Source organism: Nerophis ophidion, linkage group LG13 (genome assembly GCF_033978795.1).
Source record: "Nerophis ophidion isolate RoL-2023_Sa linkage group LG13, RoL_Noph_v1.0, whole genome shotgun sequence".
NCBI classification, from domain to species: Eukaryota; Metazoa; Chordata; class Actinopteri; order Syngnathiformes; family Syngnathidae; genus Nerophis; species Nerophis ophidion.
In genome coordinates, this window is record NC_084623.1 from 61,722,639 (window position 1) to 61,749,114 (window position 26,476).

The 26,476-nt window shown below is 40.8% G+C and overlaps 1 protein-coding gene across 1 annotated transcript; it reads right to left on the reverse strand.

Moving 5' to 3' along the window:
• Window positions 1-8,332: 8,332 nt before the first annotated feature.
• On the reverse strand, window positions 8,333-21,961 carry linc.pou2af1 (lnc RNA pou2af1). The gene is made up of 5 exons (XM_061919359.1): window positions 21,802-21,961; window positions 18,188-18,288; window positions 17,948-17,999; window positions 9,450-9,727; window positions 8,333-8,971 (listed from the first exon to the last, which is right to left on the reverse strand). Exons 1-5 carry the CDS (start codon window positions 21,806-21,808, stop codon window positions 8,582-8,584), a joined length of 828 nt encoding a protein of 275 aa, XP_061775343.1. The 5' UTR covers window positions 21,809-21,961; the 3' UTR covers window positions 8,333-8,581.
• Between the last annotated feature and the right edge of the window lie 4,515 nt (window positions 21,962-26,476).

Genomic DNA, 26,476 nt, shown 5'->3' on the forward strand with positions numbered 1-26,476 from the left:
CAACACATATCACTCACACACCATGTTGGTAACACCTCTTCTCTCAGCAACACCAACACATATCACTCACACACCATGTTGGTAACACCACTTCTCTCAGCAACACCAACACATATCACTCACACACCATGTTGGTAACACCTCTTCTCTCAGCAACACCAACACATATCACTCACACACCATGTTGGTAACACCTCTTCTCTCAGCAACACCAACACATATCACTCACACACCATGTTGGTAACACCACTTCTCTCAGCAACACCAACACATATCACTCACACACCATGTTGGTAACACCTCTTCTCTCAGCAACACCAACACACATCACTCACACACCATGTTGGTAACACCTCTTCTCTCAGCAACACCAACACACATCACTCACACACCATGTTGGTAACACCTCTTCTCTCAGCAACACCAACACACATCACTCACACACCATGTTGGTAACACCTCTTCTCTCAGCAACACCAACACATATCACTCACACACCATGTTGGTAACACCTCTTCTCTCAGCAACACCAACACATATCACTCACACACCATGTTGGTAACACCTCTTCTCTCAGCAACACCAACACATATCACTCACACACCATGTTGGTAACACCACTTCTCTCAGCAACACCAACACATATCACTCACACACCATGTTGGTAACACCACTTCTCTCAGCAACACCAACACATATCACTCACACACCATGTTGGTAACACCTCTTCTCTCAGCAACACCAACACATATCACTCACACACCATGTTGGTAACACCTCTTCTCTCAGCAACACCAACACATATCACTCACACACCATGTTGGTAACACCACTTCTCTCAGCAACACCAACACATATCACTCACACACCATGTTGGTAACACCTCTTCTCTCAGCAACACCAACACATATCACTCACACACCATGTTGGTAACACCTCTTCTCTCAGCAACACCAACACATATCACTCACACACCATGTTGGTAACACCACTTCTCTCAGCAACACCAACACATATAACTCACACACCATGTTGGTAACACCTCTTCTCTCAGCAACACCAACACATATCACTCACACACCATGTTGGTAACACCTCTTCTCTCAGCAACACCAACACATATCACTCACACACCATGTTGGTAACACCTCTTCTCTCAGCTACACCAACACATATCACTCACACACCATGTTGGTAACACCTCTTCTCTCAGCAACACCAACACATATCACTCACACACCATGTTGGTAACACCACTTCACTCAGCAACACCAACACATATCACTCACACACCATGTTGGTAACACCACTTCTCTCAGCAACACCAACACATATCACTCACACACCATGTTGGTAACACCTCTTCTCTCAGCAACACCAACACATATCACTCACACACCATGTTGGTAACACCTCTTCTCTCAGCAACACCAACACATATCACTCACACACCATGTTGGTAACACCTCTTCTCTCAGCAACACCAACACATATCACTCACACACCATGTTGGTAACACCTCTTCTCTCAGCAACACCAACACATATCACTCACACACCATGTTGGTAACACCTCTTCTCTCAGCAACACCAACACATATCACTCACACACCATGTTGGTAACACCACTTCTCTCAGCAACACCAACACATATCACTCACACACCATGTTGGTAACACCTCTTCTCTCAGCAACACCAACACATATCACTCACACACCATGTTGGTAACACCACTTCTCTCAGCAACACCAACACATATCACTCACACACCATGTTGGTAACACCTCTTCTCTCAGCAACACCAACACATATCACTCACACACCATGTTGGTAACACCTCTTCTCTCAGCAACACCAACACATATCAGTCACACACCATGTTGGTAACACCTCTTCTCTCAGCAACACCAACACATATCACTCACACACCATGTTGGTAACACCACTTCTCTCAGCAACACCAACACATATCACTCACACACCATGTTGGTAACACCACTTCTCTCAGCAACACCAACACATATCACTCACACACCATGTTGGTAACACCACTTCTCTCAGCAACACCAACACATATCACTCACACACCATGTTGGTAACACCTCTTCTCTCAGCAACACCAACACATATCACTCACACACCATGTTGGTAACACCTCTTCTCTCAGCAACACCAACACATATCACTCACACACCATGTTGGTAACACCTCTTCTCTCAGCAACACCAACACATATCACTCACACACCATGTTGGTAACACCACTTCTCTCAGCAACACCAACACATATCACTCACACACCATGTTGGTAACACCACTTCTCTCAGCAACACCAACACATATCACTCACACACCATGTTGGTAACACCTCTTCTCTCAGCAACACCAACACATATCACTCACACACCATGTTGGTAACACCTCTTCTCTCAGCAACACCAACACATATCACTCACACACCATGTTGGTAACACCTCTTCTCTCAGCAACACCAACACATATCACTCACACACCATGTTGGTAACACCTCTTCTCTCAGCAACACCAACACATATCACTCACACACCATGTTGGTAACACCACTTCTCTCAGCAACACCAACACATATCACTCACACACCATGTTGGTAACACCTCTTCTCTCAGCAACACCAACACATATCACTCACACACCATGTTGGTAACACCTCTTCTCTCAGCAACACCAACACATATCACTCACACACCATGTTGGTAACACCTCTTCTCTCAGCAACACCAACACATATCACTCACACACCATGTTGGTAACACCACTTCTCTCAGCAACACCAACACATATCACTCACACACCATGTTGGTAACACCTCTTCTCTCAGCAACACCAACACATATCACTCACACACCATGTTGGTAACACCTCTTCTCTCAGCAACACCAACACATATCACTCACACACCATGTTGGTAACACCACTTCTCTCAGCAACACCAACACATATCACTCACACACCATGTTGGTAACACCTCTTCTCTCAGCAACACCAACACATATCACTCACACACCATGTTGGTAACACCTCTTCTCTCAGCAACACCAACACATATCACTCACACACCATGTTGGTAACACCTCTTCTCTCAGCAACACCAACACATATCACTCACACACCATGTTGGTAACACCACTTCTCTCAGCAACACCAACACATATCACTCACACACCATGTTGGTAACACCACTTCTCTCAGCAACACCAACACATATCACTCACACACCATGTTGGTAACACCTCTTCTCTCAGCAACACCAACACATATCACTCACACACCATGTTGGTAACACCTCTTCTCTCAGCAACACCAACACATATCACTCACACACCATGTTGGTAACACCACTTCTCTCAGCAACACCAACACATATCACTCACACACCATGTTGGTAACACCTCTTCTCTCAGCAACACCAACACATATCACTCACACACCATGTTGGTAACACCTCTTCTCTCAGCAACACCAACACATATCACTCACACACCATGTTGGTAACACCACTTCTCTCAGCAACACCAACACATATCACTCACACACCATGTTGGTAACACCTCTTCTCTCAGCAACACCAACACATATCACTCACACACCATGTTGGTAACACCTCTTCTCTCAGCAACACCAACACATATCACTCACACACCATGTTGGTAACACCTCTTCTCTCAGCAACACCAACACATATCACTCACACACCATGTTGGTAACACCTCTTCTCTCAGCAACACCAACACATATCACTCACACACCATGTTGGTAACAGCAAGACAAGGACTGAAAGTCAAAGTCTTCTTCTTCTTCTTCTTCTTCTTCTGAAACGTTCCTCTGCTTCTGATCTTGATGTAAGAAGAAAGCTTGAATTGCTTCAGTGACATTTCAATTTTTTTTTTTTTATGAAATTTCTTTTAGTCAGTTTGTTGTATTTTCTACCTGCTGGTGGTGAAGAGTACATTACCACCCTGCTGGTGGTGAAGAGTACATTACCACCCTGCTGGTGGTGAAGAGTACATTAGCACCCTGCTGGTGGTGAAGAGTACATTAGCACCCTGCTGGTGGTGAAGAGTACATTACCACCCTGCTGGTGGTGAAGAGTACATTAGCACCCTGCTGGTGGTGAAGAGTACATTACCACCCTGCTGGTGGTGAAGAGTACATTAGCACCCTGCTGGTGGTGAAGAGTACATTACCACCCCTGTGACTGAAGTGTAAGTCGTTTTTTTTTTTGCATTTATTTATTTATTTCAGTTTTTGGGTTTTTTTATTTGAATGATTGTTCCTCAGTTTTGTCTTATGATCTTTTATCAACTGAATAAATCAATGTCATGAAAAAATGTTTTGAAGTTCTGGCAAAGGGATGGAATGTGAGCCTCACCTGTGCCAACAGGTCTTTTAGGTCCCCGTGTGAAGGAGTGAATGCTTGGCTCTACAGTGTGAAGGAGTGAATGCAGTGAACTTCACAGTGTGAATGAGTGAATGCTTGGCTCCACAGTGCAAACAAAGGCAGGAATGAGGCATGTGAAGGAGTGAATGCAGTGAACTTCACAGTGTGAATGAGTGAATGCTTGGCTCCACAGCACAGGAATGAGGAATGAGGCGTGTAAAGCAGCGCTCGTTAAATCTTCCTTTCTGGTTTTTACAGAACAGACGAACAAGACTAGACTTGTGAAGTCAGCTGAGCTTTTAGAGTCCAGCTAGTCTTTGGCCACCAGGGTCAAGACAAAGACAGGCCTGGGGGAGGGGCTCACATGGTCTTGACCCATGAAACCCCGCCCCATATTTTGCATAAAGGTGTGTGTCAGTGCAGAATAACAACGCCAGTCAATAGACTTAAACTTAGACTTAGACTTAGACGTAGATTTATGTATAAAGGTGTGTGTCAGTGTGGAACAACGCCGGGAGTCAATAGACTTAGACTTAGACTTAGACTTGGACTTAGATTTATGTATAAAGGTGTGTGTCAGTGTGGAACAACGCCGGGAGTCAATAGACTTAGACTTAGACTTAGACTTAGACTTATGCATAAAGGTGTGTGTCAGTGTGGAACAACACCGGGAGTCAATAGACTTAGACTTAGACTTAGACTTATGCATAAAGGTGTGTCTCAGTGTGGAACAACACCGGGAGTCAATAGATTTAGACTTAGACTTAGACTTATGCATAAAGGTGTGTGTCAGTGTGGAACAACGCCGGGAGTCAATAGACTTAGACTTAGACTTGGACTTAGATTTATGCATAAAGGTGTGTGTCAGTGTGGACCAACGCCGGGAGTCAATAGACTTAGACTTAGACTTATGCATAAAGGTGTGTCTCAGTGTGGAACAACGCCGGGAGTCAATAGACTTAGACTTAGACTTGGACTTAGATTTATGCATAAAGGTGTGTGTCAGTGTGGACCAACGCCGGGAGTCAATAGACTTAGACTTAGACTTATGCATAAAGATGTGTCTCAGTGTGGAACAACACCGGGAGTCAATAGATTTAGACTTAGACTTAGACTTATGCATAAAGGTGTGTCTCAGTGTGGAACAACGCCGGGAGTCAATAGACTTAGACTTAGACTTGGACTTAGATTTATGCATAAAGGTGTGTGTCAGTGTGGACCAACGCCGGGAGTCAATAGACTTAGACTTAGACTTATGCATAAAGATGTGTCTCAGTGTGGAACAACACCGGGAGTCAATAGATTTAGACTTAGACTTAGACTTATGCATAAAGGTGTGTGTCAGTGTGGAACAACACCGGGAGTCAATAGACTTAGACTTAGACTTAGACTTAGACTTATGCATAAAGGTGTGTGTCAGTGCGGAACAACGCCGGGAGTCAATAGACTTAGACTTGGACTTGGACTTAGATTTATGCATAAAGGTGTGTGTCAGTGCGGAACAACGCCGGGAGTCAATAGACTTAGACTTAGACTTAGACTTAGACTTATGCATAAAGGTGTGTGTCAGTGTGGAACAACGCAATAGGATCAAATGAAGGCTCTTGCGTGTGACAATAATTGTTACTTAATCTTTAACTTGAACTAGATAGATAGATAGATAGATAGATAGATAGATGGATGGATGGATGGATAGATAGATAGATAGATAGATAGATAGATAGATAGATAGATAGATAGATAGATAGATAGATAGATAGATAGATAGATAGATAGATAGATAGATAGATAGATAGATAGATAGATAGATAGATAGATAGATAGATAGATAGATAGATAGATAGATAGATAGATAGTACTTTATTGATTCCTTCAGGAAAATTAAAATTCCAGCAGCAGTGTACAGAGTTGAGATCAATTTTTAAAAAAACGGAAAAAGTAAACAATGCGGGTCTAAAAGGAAAAAAAATAGAGAAATATTACAAAAAGAATAAAAAGAATGGGAATAAGAATATAAGAGTAAAATAAGAAGAGAAAGTAGGCAGTAGTGAGCATGTTATGAAAAGGTGTTGCACTGTTAATGTTTTGCACCCCCTGTCATCCTAATAGTACCCCCCTGTCATCCTAATAGTACCCCCCTGTCATCCTAATAGTACCCCCCTGTCATCCTAATAATACCCCCCTGTCATCCTAATAATACCCCCCTGTCATCCTAATAATACCCCCCTGTCATCCTAATAATACCCCCCTGTCATCCTAATAGTACCCCCCTGTCATCCTAATAGTACCCCCCTGTCATCCTAATAGTACCCCCCTGTCATCCTAATAATACCCCCCTGTCATCCTAATAGTACCCCCCTGTCATCCTAATAGTACCCCCCTGTCATCCTAATAATACCCCCCTGTCATCCTAATAGTACCCCCCTGTCATCCTAATAGTACCCCCCGCCTGCATGGATCACTTCCACGCAGATAATTGCAGGGACGTAACAACATTTTCAAAATACAACGCAAACGAATCCAAAAAGTAATCTTAAAGTCTTCACAAAATTGCATCTTTTATTTTTTGTAAGCTAACTCTGCTCTTTCCAGTCTTTTTTTGTCCAGTTTTGCCAACTTGTTCTTTTTGCCAACGCGGGAAACACTGTTGACCGCTTCTTTCGTCCCAAAGGAGAATACAAATGTCATTCCTAGTTTGTTGTGGCGTAAAAGTGCAAAGTTTCTACCATTTTTCACATCCGATTCTGTCATGCTGTTGTCATTACTACAAAGTAAAAGTACTGTCCTCGTATTCTGTCATGCTGTTGTCATTACTACAAAGTAAAAGTACTGTCCTCGTATTCTGTCATGCTGTTGTCATTACTACAAAGTAAAAGTACTGTCCTCGTATTCTGTCATGCTGTTGTCATTACTACAAAGTAAAAGTACTGTCCTCGTATTCTGTCATGCTGTTGTCATTACTACAAAGTAAAAGTACTGTCCTCGTATTCTGTCATGCTGTTGTCATTACTACAAAGTAAAAGTACTGTCCTCGTATTCTGTCATGCTGTTATCATTACTACAAAGTAAAAGTACTGTCCTCGTATTCTGTCATGCTGTTGTCATTACTACAAAGTAAAAGTACTGTCTTCGTATTCTGTCATGCTGTTGTCATTACTACAAAGTAAAAGTACTGTCCTCGTATTCTGTCATGCTGTTGTCATTACTACAAAGTAAAAGTACTGTCCTCGTATTCTGTCATGCTGTTGTCATTACTACAAAGTAAAAGTACTGTCCTCGTATTCTGTCATGTTGTTGTCATTACTACAAAGTAAAAGTACTGTCCTCGTATTCTGTCATGCTGTTGTCATTACTACAAAGTAAAAGTACTTTCCTCGTATTCTGTCATGCTGTTGTCATTACTACAAAGTAAAAGTACTGTCCTCGTATTCTGTCATGCTGTTGTCATTACTACAAAGTAAAAGTACTGTCCTCGTATTCTGTCATGCTGTTGTCATTACTACAAAGTAAAAGTACTGTCCTCGTATTCTGTCATGCTGTTGTCATTACTACAAAGTAAAAGTACTGTCCTCGTATTCTGTCATGCTGTTGTCATTACTACAAAGTAAAAGTACTGTCCTCGTATTCTGTCATGCTGTTGTCATTACTACAAAGTAAAAGTACTGTCCTCGTATCGTTAGCAAAATACACATTCAAAAGATTCAAAAGGCCAAGTGTTTAAACTGCGGCATCATTCAATGATTATCTCTCTTTTCTAAACATCACCTTCCTTTTAAAATGAAGTTATAGTCTTGGATTTGTTCATGAACTATTTCTACTTAGCTTTTCATTCATTTAAAAAAGACAATCTTCTGGAATAATTCTATTTCTTTCTTGAAAACATTGATTGTCCTGTAGTCACAAAAGAAGTGTGCAGTTGTTGTTTGTTTGTTTATTGACAAAGGACAACATGCTGCGTGTACCAAAATAAATCTGAGCTACAAAAGTCATTCATTCATCGATTCATCCATTCATTCAACATTCAAAGTCAGTCTATGATTCAAAGGACAGAAACAAATACTTAATGTACAGCACATTGAAAGTCATTCTCTCATGTATTGGTTCATTCCTAGGACAGCAAAAAAGTCATGTGTTCACAAAACACCAAAAAAGCTCATGCATTCATTCATAGGACATTGTAAGACATGTCAGTGTTGATCTTGTAACAATTCTCTTCTCGCTGGACGCAGTAGGAAGAGTCTGTGTTGGGGTAGTAAGACGAGTAGTCAGGAAGGCAGGAAGTGGTGAGCGGAAGGCAGGAAGTGTTGTGGGGAAGCCAGGAAGTGGTGTGAGGAAGGCAGGAAGTGGTGTGAGGAAGACAGGAAGTGTTGTGGGGAAGACAGGAAGTGTCACAAGGAAGCCAGGAAGCGTGGTGAAGGTCAGGCTGCTCTGACATAAAGCCGCTGTAGTTGTTGTCCATCCTTGGAGGAGAGTCGTAGCAAGAAGAAGGGGAAGAGGACGACAAAGAATCTGCTGGGCTGCAGAGCTTCAGGGACTCTGGTGAGGAGCATGAACCCTAAAAACAAAAATGAAACTTAGTTTTTCATTCTCTTTAAATATATATATATATATATATATATATATATATATATATATATATATATATATATATATATATACATATATATATAGATATATAGATAGATATATATATATAATAAACAGACTGTGTAAAACAAATGTAAATATATATTTATGTATACACAATGATATACTGTGTAAAAGTAAAGTATTATATAGAACTGGTGTACTCATGAACTCCATGGGTTTTTCATCAAGAATGACATTTAAAGTACATACTAGTACAAATATATATTTAAGGACAAATAATAATGACAATTGTTATCAAGAAAGTAGTCACACAAAGTACACTTCATGTTTTTATGTAAAACATGTCATTTGTTATTTAGTTGTGGTGCATGGTAGTACTAGTAAGAATAAGTACTTGTAGTATCAGTACTGTAAAGTAATGAGTAATATTTGTTTCAACCTACCATCTCATGGACTAAGTCCTCATGGTCAGCGGCGAGGCTCCATGGCGGGAAAGCAGGCAGGCAGGTGTCGTTGTTGTTGTAGTAGTTGTAGTAATAGTTGTTGTAGTAGTAGTATTTGTTGTTGTTGTTGTTGTTGTTGTTGTTGAACATCACCACTTCTGCAAAAGGCTGCTGGCTGCTGCTTGCATTGTCCAAGCAGGAAGAGGCGGGACTCCGCAGGTGGGCTGCAGCGCCACAAGGAGCGGGGGGGTTCATGGGGGGGGCTTCCATAGCAACATCTGAATGAAAAACATCAACAATCATCAATATGTCTGAACATTACATCCAAATATCCACATCGGAAATAACAACATCAACAATCATCAATATGTCTGAACATTACATCCAAATATCCACATCGGAAATAACAACATCAACAATCCTCCTTCTGTACATGTGAATATTGCATCCAAATATCAACATCTGATGCTTTACTAATACCCTCCTCCATTCACATCCCATCTCCCCACATTGTAAAAACCCAAATGTTAATAATCAAATGTATTTCTAATGTACGTTTATACTTGTTCTTATGCTATGTGAACTGACTATGTTCTCTGCTAGCTGTACATATCCTACTAAGTCACACCTACACTCTTTCAATGTCCACATTTCTCTGTTGATGCAATTGTTGATGACTGAAGTTCTGATATCAACCAAAGCTCCTCATCCCACCCCCCGGATTGTAAATAATGTCAATAATTCAATGTATATACTATGATGATTAACTTGTGTGATGACTGTATTATGCTGATAGTACGGGGACGGCGTGGCGAAGTTGGTAGAGTGACCGTGCCAGCAATCTGAGGGTTACTGGTTCAATCCCCACCTTCTACCATCCTAGTCACGTCCGTTGTGTCCTTGGGCAAGACACTTCACCCTTGCTCCTGATGGGTCCTGGTGAGCGCCTTGCATGGCAGCTCCCGCCATCAGTGTGTGAACGTGTGTGTAAATGGGTGAATGTGGAAATACTGTCAAAGCGCTTTGGGCTCCTTAAAAAGGGGTAAAAAGCACTAAACAAGTACAATCATTTACCATTTTACTATTTATATATTTGTACCATGAATTGATTTATGTGGAGCCCGACTTAAATAAGTTGAAAAACTTATTGGGGTGTTACCATTTAGTGCTCAGTTGTACGGAATATGTACTGTACTGTGCAATCTACTAATAAATGTTTCAATCTATCAATAAAAAAAACAAAAAACTTTCCAATGTGACTTGTTCCAGCTCCTCTTGAGGCCTTCTCAGTCTCTCCAACCCATCTTAGGTCCTTCTGGTGGCCTCCTACCGCTGGCACCTGCCTTGAACTCCTCCTGATGCCTTCTCAGTCTCTCCAACCCATCTTAGGTCCTTCTGGTGGCCTCCTACCGCTGGCACCTGCCTTGAACTCCTCCTGATGCCTTCTCAGTCTCTCCAACCCATCTTAGGTCCTTCTGGTGGCCTCCTACCGCTGGCACCTGCCTTGAACTCCTCCTGATGCCTTCTCAGTCTATCCAACCCATCTTAGGTCCTTCTGGTGGCCTCCTACCGCTGGCACCTACCTTGAACTCCTCCTGATGCCTTCTCAGTCTCTCCAACCCATCTTAGGTCCTTCTGGTGGCCTCCTACCGCTGGCACCTGCCTTGAACTCCTCCTGATGCCTTCTCAGTCTCTCCAACCCATCTTAGGTCCTTCTGGTGGCCTCCTACCGCTGGCACCTGCCTTGAACTCCTCCTGATGCCTTCTCAGTCTCTCCAACCCATCTTAGGTCCTTCTGGTGGCCTCCTACCGCTGGCACCTGCCTTGAACTCCTCCTGATGCCTTCTCAGTCTATCCAACCCATCTTAGGTCCTTCTGGTGGCCTCCTACCGCTGGCACCTACCTTGAACTCCTCCTGATGCCTTCTCAGTCTCTCCAACCCATCTTAGGTCCTTCTGGTGGCCTCCTACCGCTGGCACCTGCCTTGAACTCCTCCTGATGCCTTCTCAGTCTCTCCAACCCATCTTAGGTCCTTCTGGTGGCCTCCTACCGCTGGCACCTGCCTTGAACTCTTCCTGATGCCTTCTCAGTCTCTCCAACCCATCTTCGGTCCTTCTGGTGGCCTCCTACCGCTGGCACCTGCCTTGAACTCCTCCTGATGCCTTCTCAGTCTCTCCAACCCATCTTAGGTCCTTCTGGTGGCCTCCTACCGCTGGCACCTGCCTTGAACTCCTCCTGATGCCTTCTCAGTCTCTCCAACCCATCTTAGGTCCTTCTGGTGGCCTCCTACCGCTGGCACCTGCCTTGAACTCCTCCTGATGCCTTCTCAGTCTCTCCAACCCATCTTAGGTCCTTCTGGTGGCCTCCTACCGCTGGCACCTGCCTTGAACTCCTCCTGATGCCTTCTCAGTCTCTCCAACCCATCTTAGGTCCTTCTGGTGGCCTCCTACCGCTGGCACCTGCCTTGAACTCCTCCTGATGCCTTCTCAGTCTCTCCAACCCATCTTAGGTCCTTCTGGTGGCCTCCTACCGCTGGCACCTGCCTTGAACTCCTCCTGATGCCTTCTCAGTCTCTCCAACCCATCTTAGGTCCTTCTGGTGGCCTCCTACCGCTGGCACCTGCCTTGAACTCCTCCTGATGCCTTCTCAGTCTATCCAACCCATCTTAGGTCCTTCTGGTGGCCTCCTACCGCTGGCACCTACCTTGAACTCCTCCTGATGCCTTCTCAGTCTCTCCAACCCATCTTAGGTCCTTCTGGTGGCCTCCTACCGCTGGCACCTGCCTTGAACTCCTCCTGATGCCTTCTCAGTCTCTCCAACCCATCTTAGGTCCTTCTGGTGGCCTCCTACCGCTGGCACCTACCTTGAACTCTTCCTGATGCCTTCTCAGTCTCTCCAACCCATCTTCGGTCCTTCTGGTGGCCTCCTACCACTGGCACCTGCCTTGAACTCCTCCTGATGCCTTCTCAGTCTCTCCAACCCATCTTAGGTCCTTCTGGTGGCCTCCTACCGCTGGCACCTGCCTTGAACTCTTCCTGATGCCTTCTCAGTCTCTCCAACCCATCTTCGGTCCTTCTGGTGGCCTCCTACCGCTGGCACCTGCCTTGAACTCCTCCTGATGCCTTCTCAGTCTCTCCAACCCATCTTAGGTCCTTCTGGTGGCCTCCTACCGCTGGCACCTGCCTTGAACTCCTCCTGATGCCTTCTCAGTCTATCCAACCCATCTTAGGTCCTTCTGGTGGCCTCCTACCGCTGGCACCTGCCTTGAACTCCTCCTGATGCCTTCTCAGTCTCTCCAACCCATCTTAGGTCCTTCTGGTGGCCTCCTACCGCTGGCACCTGCCTTGAACTCCTCCTGATGCCTTCTCAGTCTATCCAACCCATCTTAGGTCCTTCTGGTGGCCTCCTACCGCTGGCACCTGCCTTGAACTCCTCCTGATGCCTTCTCAGTCTCTCCAACCCATCTTAGGTCCTTCTGGTGGCCTCCTACCGCTGGCACCTGCCTTGAACTCCTCCTGATGCCTTCTCAGTCTCTCCAACCCATCTTAGGTCCTTCTGGTGGCCTCCTACCGCTGGCACCTGCCTTGAACTCCTCCTGATGCCTTCTCAGTCTCTCCAACCCATCTTAGGTCCTTCTGGTGGCCTCCTACCGCTGGCACCTGCCTTGAACTCCTCCTGATGCCTTCTCAGTCTCTCCAACCCATCTTAGGTCCTTCTGGTGGCCTCCTACCGCTGGCACCTGCCTTGAACTCCTCCTGATGCCTTCTCAGTCTCTCCAACCCATCTTAGGTCCTTCTGGTGGCCTCCTACCGCTGGCACCTGCCTTGAACTCCTCCTGATGCCTTCTCAGTCTCTCCAACCCATCTTAGGTCCTTCTGGTGGCCTCCTACCGCTGGCACCTGCCTTGAACTCCTCCTGATGCCTTCTCAGTCTCTCCAACCCATCTTAGGTCCTTCTGGTGGCCTCCTACCGCTGGCACCTGCCTTGAACTCCTCCTGATGCCTTCTCAGTCTCTCCAACCCATCTTAGGTCCTTCTGGTGGCCTCCTACCGCTGGCACCTGCCTTGAACTCCTCCTGATGCCTTCTCAGTCTCTCCAACCCATCTTAGGTCCTTCTGGTGGCCTCCTACCGCTGGCACCTGCCTTGAACTCCTCCTGATGCCTTCTCAGTCTCTCCAACCCATCTTAGGTCCTTCTGGTGGCCTCCTACCGCTGGCACCTGCCTTGAACTCCTCCTGATGCCTTCTCAGTCTCTCCAACCCATCTTAGGTCCTTCTGGTGGCCTCCTACCGCTGGCACCTGCCTTGAACTCCTCCTGATGCCTTCTCAGTCTCTCCAACCCATCTTAGGTCCTTCTGGTGGCCTCCTACCGCTGGCACCTGCCCTGAACTCTTCCTGATGCCTTCTCAGTCTCTCCAACCCATCTTAGGTCCTTCTGGTGGCCTCCTACCGCTGGCACCTGCCTTGAACTCCTCCTGATGCCTTCTCAGTCTCTCCAACCCATCTTCGGTCCTTCTGGTGGCCTCCTACCACTGGCACCTGCCCTGAACTCCTCCTGATGCCTTCTCAGTCTCTCCAACCCATCTTAGGTCCTTCTGGTGGCCTCCTACCGCTGGCACCTGCCTTGAACTCCTCCTGATGCCTTCTCAGTCTCTCCAACCCATCTTCGGTCCTTCTGGTGGCCTCCTACCACTGGCACCTGCCCTGAACTCCTCCTGATGCCTTCTCAGTCTCTCCAACCCATCTTAGGTCCTTCTGGTGGCCTCCTACCACTGGCACCTGCCCTGAATATTACCCGTAGGCATCCTGACCAGAAGCAACCTTTTTACCCTTCCCCAATGACAGACTTTTTCATCCTATTTCTATGAAACTCCTTTTGGCTGTTTGCACTCGCCATCTTGTTCTTTCGGTCCTAAGACCATACATGAGGACAGGAACATGGTTTGACTAGCTATTGAGAGCTTTGCCTTACAGCCCACAGCTCCTCCTTCACCGCGACGGATTGATACAGGGTCCGCATCACTGCAGACGCCTTACTGATTTCATGATCCACTCCAACCTCACTCGTAAACCATACCTTGAGGCACTTAAAATACTCCACTTAGGGCAGGATTTCCTCCCCAACCCTAACATGTTACTCCACCCTTTTACAAGCAGGAACCATGGACGAGGACATGGAGGCGCTGGTTCTCATCCCAGTCGCTTTACACTGAAGTGCGATCGATCCAGTGAGAGAGTTCAGGATCCTAGACAGATGAAGGCAGCAAGACCATCAAAAAAAATGGAGACCTAATCCTGCAGCCACAAAAGTGGATCCCTTCAGCTGCCCAAATTCACCTAGAAATGTTGTCCACAAAAGTTCATAACAGAATTGGTGACCATGGGCAGCCCTGGCAGAGTCCGACCCTTACTGGATTTCATGCTGACAATGCAGGCCAAGCTCTGACACCAATCACACACTACAATCAGGCTGTCCGTATACTCTATAGCCCATATTTCTGGAGCACACCCAACAGGACTTCTTGAGGGACACGGTCGAAGGCCTTCTCCAAGTATACTTAACACATGGAGGCTTGTTGGGCAAACTCCCACGCAACGTCAAGGACCCTGCCGACAGTATAAGGCTGGTCCACAGTTCCACAACCAGGACAAAAGCCACACTGCTCCTCCTGGATCTGGGGTTTTGCCTAACTTCCTCTCCGATACACCTGAACAGACAGTAAGGCGGAGGGGTGTGATCCAACAGTAGCTGAGCCAAACGGTGGGCTCAGGGAACACCGCTATGACAGGCAGCAAGCAGCCTGCGGCCCCAGCTCCGATGGGTCGCCTCGACAAAAGAGGCACAGAACATGGCCCACGCATACTACAGTGCCTCCCTCGGGACGTCTTCAAAGCTGTTCCAGGGGTGGGAATTGAATCGCTTTCTGACGGGAGACTCTGCCAGACATACCAGCAGACGCTCACAATGTGTTCTGGCCTGCCAGTTCCTCCCCACCATTGGAGCCAACAGAGTGGTGATCGGTTGAAAGCTCCTCCCCACCCTTGACCCAAGTTTCCAAGACATGGGACCGCAAATCTGATGAGACAACCACAAAGTCGATCATGGAACTGCGGTCCAGGGTGTCCTGGTGCCAAGTGCCCTTATGTTTGAACACGGTGTTTGTTCTAGACAATATGTGGCTAGCACAAAAGTCCAGTAACACAATATCACTTTAGTTCAGCTACCTGCGGTGGTTCCTCACAGTCACACCTCTCCAGGTCTCACTGGAGTTGCCAACATGAGCGTTGAAGTCCACCGCAGACCAAGGGAATCATGTGGGGGAGTAGTCTCCAGTACTCCTTTAGGGATCTCAAAAAGCGCAGGTAGTCTGAACTACTGTTTGGCGCATCAGCACAGACAAGTCAGGACTCGTCGCCCCACTCAGAAACTCTCCAATAATACTGCTCTCAAACCCAGCATACACGCTCTGGGTCGGAGTTAACACACCTTGCTAGAACCCAGGCCCTCCCCAGAGGACTGGTTCCAGAGCCCTTGCTGTGCAACAAAGTGAGTCTGACTACAATTCTGGCGGTACGGTATTGTTGTGGTATTGTTCAAAACACAAGATGTCGCGAAAAAGGTCAGGCTGGAAAATAACCTGTCATGCACGTTAAGAATAAACACCTTTATTGTCATTGAACATTAATATCATTTTCCTATCATATTCATTATGGCAAGCGAGTATTTGAAGTAGTATATGAAAAATATATGTATAGTTCAGGTACATTCAGTCTTTCAAGTAATTACTGTATATATTATATAGTCTTATGTGTAATATATGTCAGATACTGTATATATTATATAGTCTTATGTGTAATATATGTCAGATACTGTATATATTATATAGTCTTATGTGTAATATATGTCAGATACTGTATATATTATATAGTCTTATGTGTAATATATGTCAGATACTGTATATATTATATAGTCTTATGTGTAATATATGTCAGATACTGTATATATTATATAGTCTTATGTGTAATATATGTCAGATACTGTATATATTATATAGTCTTATGTGTAATATATGTCAGATACTGTATATATTATATAGTCTTATGTGTAATATATGTCAGATACTGTATATATTATATAGTCTTATGTGTAATATATGTCAGATACTGTATATATTATATAGTCTTATGTGTAATATATGTCAGATACTGTATATATTATATAGTCTTATGTGTAATATATGTCAGATACTGTATATATTATATAGTCTTATGTGTAATATACACGAGACACTTTGACTTCAGTGTCTTTAAAGTGACGGTGTAAACAGCCAGTGTAGCAAAATAATAATAATAATAATAATAACAATAATAATAATAATAATAATAATGATGATAACAATAATACTGATAATTATAAAGATAATAATAATACAAATAATTATGATATTATCAATATTATTAATAATAAAATAATAATAATACGTGTATCAATAATAATAAAGGAAATGATCATAATAATAATAATAATATTAATAATAATTATAATGATAATGATAACGATATTGATAATAATAATACATAAATAACACCACCTCCAAAGACATGCACCTGGGGATAAGCCCCTCCCACCTCCAAAGACATGCACCTGGGGATAGGCCCCTCCCACCTCCAAAGACATGCACCTGGGGATAGGCCCCTCCCACCTCCAAAGACATGCACCTGGGTATAGGCCCCTCCCACCTCCAAAGACATGCACCTGGGGATAGGCCCCTCCCACCTCCAAAGACATGCACCTGGGGATAGGTTGATTGGCAACACTAAATGGTCCCTAGTGTGTGAATGTTGTCTATCTGTGTTGGCCCTGTGATGAGGTGGCCACTTGTCCAGGGTGTACCCCGCCTACCGCCTGAATGCAGCTGAGATAGGCTCCAGCAACCCACCGCAACCCCAAAAGGGACAAGCAGTAGGAAATGGATGGATGGATTTTCACCATCGTGGTAACTCTGTGATGTAGTATTTAGAAAAGTATGTTGACCATGGTGTGATGTAGTATTTTGTAAAGTATGTTCACCATAGTGGTTACTATGTGATGTAGTATTTAGAAAAGTATATTGACCATAGTGTGATGTAGTATTTTTGAAAGTATGTTCATTATAGTGGTAACTCATTGATGTCATATTTAGAAAAGTATGTTGACCATAGTGTGATGTAGTATTTATAAAGGTACATTGACCATAGAGTTTTGTAGTATTTATAAAAGTATGTTGACCATAGTATGATGTAGTATTTATAAAAGCATGTTGACCATAGTATGATGTAGTATTTTTTAAAGTATGTTCACTATAGTGGTAACTCATTGTTGTTATATTTAGAAAAGTATGTTGAGCATAGTGTGATGTAGTATTTATAAAGGTATATTGACCATAGTATGATGTAGTATTTCTAAAAGTATGTCGACCATAGTATGATGTAGTATTTCTAAAAGTATGTTGACTTACTGGGAAGAGTGGAGGCAGAGAGAGTTTGAAGATCCAAACATGTTTCTGACATCTGAAGAAGTAGAAGAAGTTTCACACATGATGTAATCTCAGATATATATATGAATACATATAAGTACTCATATTCAAAGGAATATAAATACTTGTATAAGTACTCGTACACAAAGTAATATAAATACTTGTATAAGTACTCATACACAAAGTAATATAAATACTCGTCAAAGTACTCAATACAAATACCTTTCTGACTCTTTTCCGGGTGGCCAGTCTAGCTCGGTGTCTCTGCAGCAGCTGTTTGACCGTCGTCTTCACGCGCACGCCCTGGTACACGCGCACTTTGTCTGCACACACACACACACACACACACACACACACACTCACACACGCACACAGACACCCAGCCACGCCCCCATACACACACACACACACACGCACACACACGCACACACACACACACACACACACACACACACACACACACACACACACACACACACACACACACACACACACGCACGCACACACACTCACAGACACCCAGCCACGCCCCCATACACACACACACACACACACACACTCACAGTGAGTTTCCAGGTGAATGTTTGTGTCTTCCTGATCAAATCCAACATTGAAATGATTTCTTTCATGAAAAAAAGGGTGGAGGGTCGACATGACATTTCATAAAAAGTGTCACACTAAAACATCAATCAATCAATCAATCAATCATAAGAAATATCAATCCAAACCAAGCTGTTGCACGTTTTGGTGCGCAATAACGCAACGGCAACGCTTTTGGGGTTGTTCCAGGTTAGTCCGGACAATGTTTGCCGGGCTGCAGCTCACCTGGCTGCGCTCACCTGGCTGTGTCACCTAGCTGCGCTTACCTGGCTGTGCTCACCTGGCTGTGTCACCTAGCTGCGCTTACCTGGCTGTGCTCACCTGGCTGTGCTCACCTGGCAGTGTAACCTAGCTGCGCTTACCTGGCTGCATTCACTTGGCTGCGCTTACCTGGCTGCGCGCACCTTTCCGGCAGACTGGGCTGCAAAGCTCCGAGCAAGAAGTGGAGGTTTGATGTCTGCACAAGTTGGCGGTAAGACGGGATCAATTATTGGAGTATTGATAGGTGATCACCAAGTGGTCTGATGAGTAGAATTATTGACGAGTAGAATTATTGATGAGTAGAATTATTGATGATGTAGATTATTGATGAGTAGATTTATTGATGAGTAGAATTATTGATGAGTAGATTATTGATGATGTAGATTATTGATGAGTAGATTTATTGATGAGTAGAATTATTGATGAGTAGAATTATTGATGATGTAGATTATTGATGAGTAGATTTATTGATGAGTAGAATTATTGATGAGTAGATTTATTGATGAGTAGAATTATTGATGATGTAGATTATTGATGAGTAGAATTATTGATGAGTAGATTTATTGATGAATAGAATTATTGATGAGTAGAATTATTGATGCGTAGAATTATTGATGAGTAGAATTATTGATCACGCAAAGCAAGCAAGCAAGAGGCTCGGAAAGCAAACGTTGTCATTCAAGCAGAAACATTGCGAGGGATTTGATGATCGATTGTTGCAAATATCGCCTCCAAGTCCTTTTATCCATCGCGATGTTGTTCTTTCATCTCTTCCTCGAAAGTCTTGCTCGCCGATGCGTGAATTAACTGTCAATCAGCACTCACGTCACCACGCTGACGTCATCACCTGACATTTCATCATACAACATGATTTCATCATTAAATACCATTTCATCATCAAATATGATTTGATCATTAAATATGATTTGATCTTATTTCAATTATTGATATTTGATCCTATTTCTATGATCGCCGTTTGAAGACATTTGAGGAGCAGAAAAAAGGTTGAAAAGGTGCGCCTGCAGGCAAAATGGAAAGAAAGAAATGCACCTCAAGAAAAGTCGCTGATAAATATTCAGATTCTCTTCATACATTATCTTTCATTACCCCCCCCCCCCCCCCACACACACCTTTACATCTCCCCTATTTATACACACACACCTTTACGTCTCCTCTTATCCTACACACACACATTTACTACACACACACCTTTACGTCTCCTCTTATCCTACACACACACATTTACTACACACACACCTTTACGTCTCCTCTTATCCTACACACACACATTTACTACACACACACCTTTACGTCTCCTCTTATCCTACACACACACATTTACTACACACACACCTTTACGTCTCCTCTTATCCTACACACACACATTTACTACACACACACCTTTACGTCTCCTCTTATCCTACACACACACATTTACTACACACACATACCTTTACCACACACACACCATTACTACACACACATCATCAGTACACACACATGCACACACACACATTTACATCTCCTCTTTTGCGGCCCGAACCGCACTCTCGCACGCGTCAGAATCGGAATAGGAAACAATATATCAATACTTCATTACACATGTACCAATACTTCATTACACATGTACCAATACTTCATTACACATGTACCAATACTTCATTACACATGTACCAATACTTCATTACACATGTACCAATACTTCATTACACATGTACCAATACTTCATTACACATGTACCAATACTTCATTACACATGTACCAATACTTCATTACACATGTACCAATACTTCATTACACATGTACCAATACTTCATTACACATGTACCAATACTTCATTACACATGTACCAATACTTCATTACACATGTACCAATACTTCATTACACATGTACCAATACTTCATTACACATGTACCAATACTTCATTACACATGTACCAATACTTCATTACACATGTACCAATACTTCATTACACATGTACCAATACTTCATTACACATGTACCAATACTTCATTACACATGTACCAATACTTCATTACACATGTACCAATACTTCATTACACATGTACCAATACTTCATTACACATGTACCAATACTTCATTACACATGTACCAATACTTGGTTTGTGTTTGAATAATGTTAGTCTAAGTCTAAGTTTAAGTCTAAGTCTAAGATATTCAGTCCCACTTGTGTGCAAATGCAAATAAGTTGTATTGATTTATTCTTCTTCAGAAGTCCAACTGAAGAGGAATTGTCAATAAAGGGAATAACTTTGAATAAAGAGCATATTTTTGTGAATAAAAATGATCTTTTTGAACACAGAGGATATTTAGCTGTAAAGTGAACACCTCCAATAAAAAGAATACTTTCTTAATAAAAGAGCTCATCAAGAGATGGATTTGATTGGGAAGAACTTTTAATCAAGAGGATGTTTTTGCAATAAAGGAGAATACTTTGGAATGAAGAGAAGATGTTGAGGAATATTTTCTTGGCTCATAACTAACATGATGAATATTTTCTTGGCACATAACTAATATGATGAGTATTTGCTTGGCACATAATTAACATGATGAATATTTTCCTGGCACATAACTAATATGATGAATATTTTCTTGGCACATAACTAATATGATGAATATTTTCTTGGCACATAACTAACATGATGAATATTTTCTTGGCACATAACTAACATGATGAATATTTGCTTGGCACATAATTAACATGATGAATATTTGCTTGGCACATAATTAATATGATGAATATTTGCTTGGCACATAACTAACATGATGAATATTTTCTTGGCACATAATTAACATGATGAATATTTGCTTGGCACATAACTAACATGATGAATATTGTCTTGGCACATAATTAACATGATGAACATTGTCTTGTCACAAAAGTAACATGACTAATATTGTCTTGGCACACAACTAACATGTAAGTTTGTGTGCAGCAGAAGCAAAAACTCACCAGCCATGAGGGCGCGGAGGATGAGGATGAGGATGATGAAGAGTTGATGAAGACCTCCTGAACGTCCTCTTGTGCGCAAACAGCAAAAGTCTGCAAAAGTGCGTGAAAAGGCGCGCAGTGTGCCGGCGTGAGAGTGGAGAGCATGCAAGAATATGGTAGAAAAGCTGAGAAGATGCAACTTTGAGCTTTTCTTGCTGCCTGCCGACTTTTTAAAAGGCCAAGAACTCAATGATTTGACAATGAATCGATTGCGCGTTACTTTTGATTTGAATATTCAGAAGCAAGGCCGTTTTGGGCTCTTTTCAGCCCAAATCTGTACTTTGCAGCCAAATACACACTTGACTTGAACGCATGACGGCACATGCGCACATTTTCATGCCGCATAAAAGCCACTTTTATTCATTTTAGCCTCCTTTTGCGATATGACGTCAGTGATGTGCGCAGCCGAGTCGCACCGAGGCTCAACTTCTTGCAGACTTGGGCTCGCAACCTCCACCTCACCTGCTCTGCACACCTCAAATATGCACTTTCACGCACTTCTCACTTTTGATGAGGGGCAAAAGTGGAGGAAATTGGGACAGGAGTGGGCGTGGCCTAGGCAGCGGCCATCTTGGAAGTTGAGGCCTTCCACTTCAACAACTTTGCAGCCGAAAACTCTTCAAAGTTCTTCTTCTTTCACTTCCATCTTCCCATCGGACGCCTCGCAATCTCACTGCTCTCAAAGGCGTCTCTCCAAACAAATATGAAGACATTCATTGTCTTTGTTCAAAGAAATATGAAGACCTTCATTGTCTTTGTCCAAAGAAATATGAAGACATTCATTGTCTTTGTCCAAAGAAATATGATTACATTAATTGTTTCAGTCAAAATAAATGTGATGAATTTAATTATTTCTGTCCAAAGAAATATGAAGAAATTAATTGTTTCTGTCCAAAGAAATATGAAGACATTAATTGTTTCAGTCAAAATAAATGTGATGAATTTAATTATTTCTGTCCAAAGAAATATGAAGAAATTAATTGTTTCTGTCCAAAGAAATATGAAGACATTAATTGTTTCAGTCAAAATAAATGTGATGACATTAATTATTTCTGTCCAAAGAAATATGAAGAAATTAATTGTTTCTGTCCAAAGAAATATGAAGACATTAATTGTTTCTGTCTAAAGAAATATGAAGCCATTCATTGTTTTCTCCAAGGAAATATGAAGAAATTAATTGTCTCTGTTCAAAGAAATATGATTACATTAATTGTTTCAGTCAAAATAAATGTGATGAATTTAATTATTTCTGTCCAAAGAAATATGAAGAAATTAATTGTTTCTGTCCAAAGAAATATGAAGACATTAATTGTTTCTGTCCAAAGAAATATGAAGACATTAATTGTTTCAGTCAAAAATAAATATGATTACATTAATTGTTTCTGTCTAAAGAAATATGAAGCCATTACTTGTCTTTGTCCAAAGAAATATGAAGACATTCATTGTTTTCTCCAAGGAAATATGAAGAAATTAATTGTCTCTGTTCAAAGAAATATGATTACATTAATTGTTTCAGTCCTAATAAATATGAAGACATTAATTGTTTCTGTCCAAAGAAATATGAAGACATCAATTGTTTCTATCCAAAGAAATATGATTACATTAATTGTTTAAGTCCTAATAAATATGAAGACATCAATTGTTTCTGTCCAAAGAAATATGAAGACATTAATTGTCTTCGTCCAAATAAATATGAAAACATTAATTGTTTCTGTCTAAAGAAATATGAAGACATTAATTGTTTCTATCCAAAGAAATATGATTACATTAATTGTTTCAGTCCTAATAAATATGAAGACATTAATTGTTTCTGTCCAAAGAAATATGAAGACATTAATTGTTTCCGTCTAAAGAAATATGAAGACATTAATTGTCTTTGTCCAAAGAAATATGAAGACATTCATTGTTTTCTCCAAGGAAATATGAAGACATTAATTGTCTTTGTCCAAAGAAATATGAAAAAATTAATTGTCTTCGTCCAAATAAATATGAAAACATTAATTGTTTCTGTCCAAAGAAATATGAAGACATTAATTGTCTTCGTCCAAAGAAATATGATGACATTAATTCTTTCTGTCCAAAGAAATATGAAAACATTAATTGTCTTTGTCCAAAGAAATATGAAGACATGAATTGTCTTTGTCTAAAGGAATATGAAGACATTAATTGCTTTTGTCCAAATAAATATGATTACATTAATTGTTTCAGTCCAAAGAAATATGAAGACAATAATTGTTTCTAACCAAAGAAATATGAAGAAATTAATTGTCTTTGTCCAAAGAAATATGACGACATTAATTGTTTCTTTCCAAATAAATATGAAAACAATAATTGTCTTTGTCCAAAGAAATATGAAGACATTAATTGTCTTTGTCCAAAGAAATATGAAGACATTAATTGTCTTTGTCCAAAGAAATATGAAGACATTAATTGTCTTTGTCCAAAGAAATATGATGACATTAATTGTCTTTGTCCAAAGAAATATGATGACATTAATTGTCTTTGTCCAAAGAAATATGATGACATTAATTGTTTCTGTCCAATGAAATATGAAGAAATGAATTGTCTTTGTCCAAAGGAATACATTAATTATTTCTGTTCAAAGTAATATGAAGATATTAATTGTTTCTCTCCAACAAAATATGAAGACATGAATTCTCTTTGTCCAAAGGAATATATTAATTATTTCTGTCCAAAGTAATATGACGACATTAATTGTCTTTGTCCAAAGAAATATGAAGACATTAATTGTCTTTGTCCAAAGAAATATGATGACATTAATTGTTTCTTTCCAAATAAAAATGAAAACATTAATTGTCTTTGTCCAAAGAAATATGAAGACATGAATTCTCTTTGTCCAAAGAAATATGAAGACATGAATTCTCTTTGTCCAAAGAAATATGAAGACATTAATTCTCTTTGTCCAAAGAAATATGAAGACATGGATATTCTTTGTCCAAAGAAATTTGAAGAAATTAATTGTTTTTGCCCAAATAAATATGAAGACATTAATTGTCTTTGTCCAAATAAATTTTTTGACATAAATTGTTTTTGTCCAAAGAAATATGAATACATTAATTGTTTCTGTCTAAAGAAAGATGAAGACATTAATTGTCTTTGTCCAAAGAAATATGAAAAAATGAATTGTCTTCGTCCAAATAAATATGAAAACATTAATTGTTTCTGTCCAAAGAAATATGAAGACATTAATTGTCTTCGTCCAAAGAAATATGATGACATTAATTCTTTCTGTCCAAAGAAATATGAAAACATTAATTGTCTTTGTCCAAGGAAATATGAAGACATGAATTGTCTTTGTCTAAAGGAATATGAAGACATTAATTGCTTTTGTCCAAATAAATATGATTACATTAATTGTTTCAGTCCAAAGAAATATGAGGACAATAATTGTTTCTAACCAAAGAAATATGAAGCAATTAATTGTCTTTGTCCAAAGAAATATGACGACATTAATTGTTTCTTTCCAAATAAATATGAAAACAATAATTGTCTTTGTCCAAAGAAATATGAAGACATTAATTGTCTTTGTCCAAAGAAATATGAAGACATTAATTGTCTTTGTCCAAAGAAATATGATGACATTAATTGTCTCTGTCCAATGAAATATGAAGAAATTAATTGTCTTTGTCCAAAGGAATACATTAATGATTTCTGTTCAAAGTAATATGAAGATATTAATTGTTTCTCTCCAACGAAATATGAAGACATGAATTCTCTTTGTCCAAAGGAATATATTAATTATTTCTGTCCAAAGTAATATGAAGACATTAATTGTCTTTGTCCAAAGAAATATGAAGACATTAATTGTCTTTGTCCAAAGAAATATGATGACATTAATTGTTTCTTTCCAAATAAAAATGAAAACATTAATTGTCTTTGTCCAAAGAAATATGAAGACATGAATTCTCTTTGTCCAAAGAAATATGAAGACATGAATTCTCTTTGTCCAAAGAAATATGAAGACATTAATTCTCTTTGTCCAAAGAAATATGAAGACATGAATATTCTTTGTCCAAAGAAATTTGAAGAAATTAATTGTTTTTGCCCAAATAAATATGAAGACATTAATTGTCTTTGTCTAAATAAAATTTTTGACATAAATTGTTTTTGTCCAAAGAAATATGAATACATTAATTGTTTCTGTCTAAAGAAAGATGAAGACATTAATTGTCTTTGTCCAAAGAAAGATGAAGACATGAAGACCAGTAGAGTGTGAGACAAATGATTGATAATAATAATAAAACGTGAATATTCCACCAATAATCTTCACTTAAGCAAACATCACAGAAGTATTTCAATGTTTGTATTTGTTGATAAGACCGTTGAACTTCATTTTTCATACAAGATTACATTATTCTTTGTAGTATAATTATTTGAATATTATTATTACATTATTGACAATATTGCCACTAATAGTTGTCAAATAATATACTCTATTTTTTTAATTACATCAAGATAATTTATTTGTGATCAATCTTTTTTAAACGGTATTTTACCGTGTTCGAATGAAAAGTGTCTTCATATTTGATTACTTTTTATGTGAATTCCTTACATTTTTGAATTCTTTATTTATCATAATTGATTTGCTTTTGTCATCTTTGTGTATTATAACATA